Source organism: Candoia aspera, chromosome 1, assembly GCF_035149785.1.
Source record: "Candoia aspera isolate rCanAsp1 chromosome 1, rCanAsp1.hap2, whole genome shotgun sequence".
NCBI lineage: Eukaryota > Metazoa > Chordata > Lepidosauria > Squamata > Boidae > Candoia > Candoia aspera.
Genome location: NC_086153.1, coordinates 93096516 through 93101399, shown reverse-complemented (window position 1 = coordinate 93101399; position 4884 = coordinate 93096516). Strand labels below are relative to the sequence as shown.

Below are 4884 nucleotides of genomic sequence, written 5' to 3'. Positions count from 1 at the left end.
CCTCTTTCTGCCTCAGAGGAAAGCTGGTCCAGGCTGGTGGGAGGAAGTTTAGGCAAACTCTGACAAGCTTAAGCAATCTCAGCTCCATCAAGAACTTAGACCTCTCAGACACAGACGTCCTTGGCCAGCCCATTCATATTGCAGGAATTCAAGTGAATGGATTTCTGCAATTACTGAGAAAATGACACAGCTTTCAAGGCTTCACAAGAGAAATGTCACTGGTTCTGGAAGACAGGAAGGAAGGACCTAGCACTGAACGACTTGGCAAAGCAAATCCCATTGTGTTCTCTGAACTGGGATGTCCCAGAGGTTCTTAAGCCTAGGCAAACTCTGGGGCGAACCCAGGGAAGGAGGCATATCTCTGGAGGCATCCTAGTCTAGAGGACTCAGTAGGCAAAAAGGGAAGCAGATATAACTGGACGGAGGAGAGAAAGAGAGGGTAAGGCAGGCAGATCGCTCCAGCCCTACTCCGGTTTCACTTCGGTTTCAAGGAAGCCCCAGGCTCTCGACTGGCCTCTTCCCTGACCGGTCCGGGGTGACTGTGGCAGACAACGCTGTGCGGCGACCCTTCTGCGGAAAGCCCCTCCCACGGGCTGCCCCGGACCGCCTATCCATTCCCCCACCCCCGATAAATGCCTCCTGGGCGCTACGCATCAACTTGCGCCGCGCCTTCCCTCTCGCCCTCGCCCAGACTGGCGAGGAAGGCTGAGTAGGGGTCCCCAGGCGGTGGGGTCCCCTTCCCTGCCCCCGGCCCGAGGCCATGTCCACGGGCTCTCTGAGCGATGCCGAAGAATTTCCCGAGGCGGAGATTCTGGGCTGCGCGGGCAGCCTGATAATGGACCGCCGCCGCTCGCCGCCTCCCCCGCGCGAGAGCCCCGCCGAAGGCTCGGCCGGCGACCGGGGCTCCCCCGGCAAAGGCCGGGGCGCGACGGGCGCGGGCAAGGCGCGGAAGAAAGCGCAGGGCAAGAAGAGCCCGCTGGGAGCCGCAGGCCAGGAGGGCAAGCAGGTCCAGCGGAACGCGGCCAACGCCCGCGAGCGGGCTCGCATGCGAGTGCTGAGCAAAGCCTTCTCGCGCCTCAAGACCACCCTGCCCTGGGTGCCGCCGGACACCAAACTCTCCAAGCTCGACACGCTCCGCCTGGCCTCCAGCTACATCGCCCACCTGAGGCAGATCCTGGCCAGCGACAAGTACGAGAACGGCTACCTCCACCCGGTCAATTTGGTGAGTGGGGCCGGGGAGGAGGGAAACGCGCCGCCGTGGGCCTGAAGGACGCGGCGCCGCTCTCACCGGGCCCCGCGCCTCCCGGCGCCCTCAGCTACCCTTCGCCTTCCCCCCACCGGCCAGCAAAGCGGCATGCCGGCCGGCGGCTCGCCACCCGCCTCGCGGGGGAAGTCGGTCGCCGGGGTCGTCGGAGGCAACGGCGAGCTCTGGACGCCGTGGCGAAAAGCCTCGCCCGCCTGGCCAGCCGTCCCCAGCCTGGGAATCGGCTCTTCCCTGCGCGCGGACGACTTCGCGGCTGGTTTGTCCCAAGCACGCGAGGTCAGGAAGCAGAGAGGTGAAGGGACTGGCGAAAAGGTGCAGAAGGGGCGGGCAGAATAATAATAATAACAACAACAACAGTAATAATAATAATAAATCTTTAAAGGCAGCCCCCCCTTTTCTTTTATTTTCTTTTTTTTAACCGCCCTCCTAATGCACCTGGAATCAGGAAATCGGATTGCGCCGCAGAACTATTTTCAGCTGTCCCCCTATCCCGGCCACTCAGTTGTAACTGAAGGGAGCCGTCGCGTCCTTCTCTCACCAAGTATACTAATTGATCAGAATAGGGGGGGAAAATAGCCCGATTTATTGACTTAACGGCGTCAGTCGGCTGGATCCGATTTCGGTGTGTTTATCTGCCAAGTGTTGGAGGTTACTACGATTAGTACTATTACAACAACTACAACTACTACTGTTATGCTATTAAGTCGCAACTTAAACCGCTTTTCCAAAATACAGAATAGCAACAAAGGATTTTAAATAAAGGAAAAGAGACGCCTGCTTTTTTTTCCTCCGTCTCTTTTCGCACGCCCCGACGGCAGGAGCTTTTTTTTCCCGTAAATTATGGCTTTTCGGGAGTGGAGGGGGGGGGTGTCGACGGCACACCTTCAGATTTACAACCACCTTCTCGACTTCCGTCACGAAAGGGGCCACGGTCCGTTTCTAGGTCACGAAGGAGGAAGAAAGAAGACGGGGGTGTTGTGAAGTGGCTTCGGATGCTTATGAGCCTCTCCACCCTCCCTTTAGTAAATGTGAGCTGGGATAAGAATCAAATGTCGGTTCGGGTATTGGGAGACCCCGTTATTCTCAGCAAGCGGAGTTGATCATAAAGAGGGAAATGTTTAGCCCCAGTTCATGGCTTAAACGACCACAACTGCTGCTAGAGAGAGGGAGCTCGGTAAAAAAAAAAAGTTCCGTTCAGGGCTTTAGCGGCTGATCCCTCCTTATTTGAAAGGAATCTGGGAGGGGGGGCATCACATTTCGTTTCCTATCTTTTCTAATTTATCGGCACCCCTGAAAGTTTACTTTTATTGTGGTTGCATATATAACAATTATCTTCATACTATTAATAATGATTAATTGTGTTGATAATAAATTGATGAGGCTTAATGCATTTATTACCCTATGATTAGCCAGCGGATACACAGTTACATGTAAGAAGCTCCTGAAAGCAAAAACAGACTCAGAGCCAAAAACTATCTTGACTGATGGATTTGCCCGGGTGTGTGTGTTCGTGTGAGAGAGAGAGAGATGGCTGACCTTGCTGTTAGTCTTGCTATTATGTAATTATTGCATGTATATGATTACCTAATTTTAAAACAGGCTGAGATTAGTTGCTACAATAGCGTGACAATGATGAATAATTCCCGCCACCACAGAACGGATAATCTACAGATTTTATTTTGCTGAAAAGTTTGCATGGGCGCCATTTTTAAAAAACAAATGCAAGTAATTAAGATGATTTGTTCTTCTTGTTGTCCAGTGAGAAACGGATAGAACTGGAATTTTACTGTTACAGAATTATACTTTCCGTATGGCCATCAAAAAGACTTCTGACCTCAGTAGAACTTTGGCAATTGCAAACCAAAGTATATAGTAGAAAAGAAACCCCCATCTCCAATTCCAAAATGCTTTTAGAAGAGATAATACTCTTATCTTTTTCAAAACAAAGCAAAAGTGGAGGGGGAGCCGTGCTTTGACATTACCCAGTCAAGAATAGACAGGGGCTTAAAAAAAAAAAAGATGTCTGCCACAATATGCCTTTTTTTGGTTCTATTCATTATATGTTTGAGAGAAACATCATTTCTATCAAATGTGACACATGTTGGTATCTAGGATCAATAAAGCATGACCCATCACCCCCAAGGATTACCAAGAATTATGAGGAGCACAGACATAAACAGTAAAAAATGCCTTTATGGCGCAAAACATATTATGATTGCGCAGCCGCATGGGGCAATACGGTGGAGCCATCTTAAGAACCTGGTTACACTCAGTAGCTGAGACTGTCTGGTCTAACCACTTCTTCTTCTTGTTTGGAAAGAACACCTGGGTCGTCTATGGCTTTATTTATTACCGTTCAAGTACTGCGCCATTTGAAGAACACTGATCTCTCTCTCTCTCTCTCTTCCTTGCCACATCCTTTCTTTTTCTTCCTCTCCTTTGTCCCCCCTTTCCTCCTTGGCTACAGACATGGCCCTTTATGATTGCTGGCAAACCAGAGAATGAGCTGAAAGAAGCAGTGAACACAACTCGGTTGTGTGGCCCTACCGCATCCTGACCCAGGATTTTCAAGCATGAGAAAACCACTCTTCTATGTGGATGAATGCATTCGTGCATGTGTGTATGAATGGGGGAGGCATTTAAAGGAGGCAGCAAACTGTTTTCTCATGGAAAAAAAAATCCTAAAACTGAAAAGAAGACCAAATATACTATGCCAAAGGAAAATGAAGCAAAGAACATATATTTAACTTTATTAACTTGTATATATATTTGAATATCCTGCAGCAACGCCTTGCTGGTCCAAGTGCTGTTCTCTGGATCCAACCAGAATTTGCAATTTTCTATCTTTGTGTACTCCACCTTGTGAAAGACGGCGATTCCTAGAATCAATTATTCTGAAATCACATCTCTCTAAAAGAATACACATTAAAGATATTCTATGAATATATTTTCTTCAAACAGGTTTTGCTATAATTTGTATAATTTTTTAAAAAAATTCCTCAACAGGAAAACAAAAACAAAAATAGCAGATTGTGATGTGGGTTTCTTTTCATTTCTTTTCCAAGAAAAGAGAGAGAGGATTGCTATTTATTTTATTTTGGCTGAACAGATTTTACAAATCTTAAAGTGACACAATGCAAAAACCATTTGACCTCAGATTATGAAATGTTTGTTTTCCTAATTAAGAAGAGGTAGACCGTATCCTTTGGGGGGAGGGTGGGTGGTTTAGATGGCTAGAAAAACAGCATGCAATGGCTGCCTAACTTAAGAAGGAAGGAAGGAACCTGTTTGTCATATTTGCAATAATCTAACTAGGAATTACGGGGTTGTGAAATTAGCAACAAAGTTGCTAATAGCTGAATAATAGCTGAATCCATAAACCTGCATTTTCATTACTATTCACCCTTAATTTAGAATGGATTGTTTGCAAGGATGGTAAGGATGGAAGGCAGACAGTTTTATATTGCCTTTGCATTCCAGACAATCTAAGTTTTATGGAATTTTTCACAAGTCATACAAACTGTAAATGTTAGCATGGAATGTGTCTTTTCTAAACACTGCCAATGTAAGACTGAAAGCGGAAAAATGCTGAATGAAGGTAGGTACAATTTCTTTCAATA

At 47.5% G+C, this 4884-nt stretch overlaps 1 protein-coding gene across 1 annotated transcript; it reads left to right on the top strand.

Annotated features, from left to right (window-relative positions):
- The first annotated feature begins 232 nt into the window (after nucleotides 1–232).
- TCF21 (transcription factor 21) lies at nucleotides 233–4222 on the top strand. Its single transcript, XM_063309856.1, has 2 exons — nucleotides 233–1222; nucleotides 3732–4222. Exons 1-2 carry the CDS (start codon nucleotides 761–763, stop codon nucleotides 3819–3821), a joined length of 552 nt encoding a protein of 183 aa, XP_063165926.1. The 5' UTR covers nucleotides 233–760; the 3' UTR covers nucleotides 3822–4222.
- Nucleotides 4223–4884: the final 662 nt, after the last annotated feature.

Bases quoted from the DNA above. Each gene is read 5' to 3' on its own strand.
- TCF21 (XM_063309856.1), top strand. From the start codon at position 761: ATGTCCACGGGCTCTCTGAGCGATGCCGAAGAATTTCCCGAGGCGGAG. The intron at 1,223-3,731 runs GTGAGTGGGGCC...CCTTGGCTACAG, and splicing joins ACCTCCACCCGGTCAATTTG to ACATGGCCCTTTATGATTGC.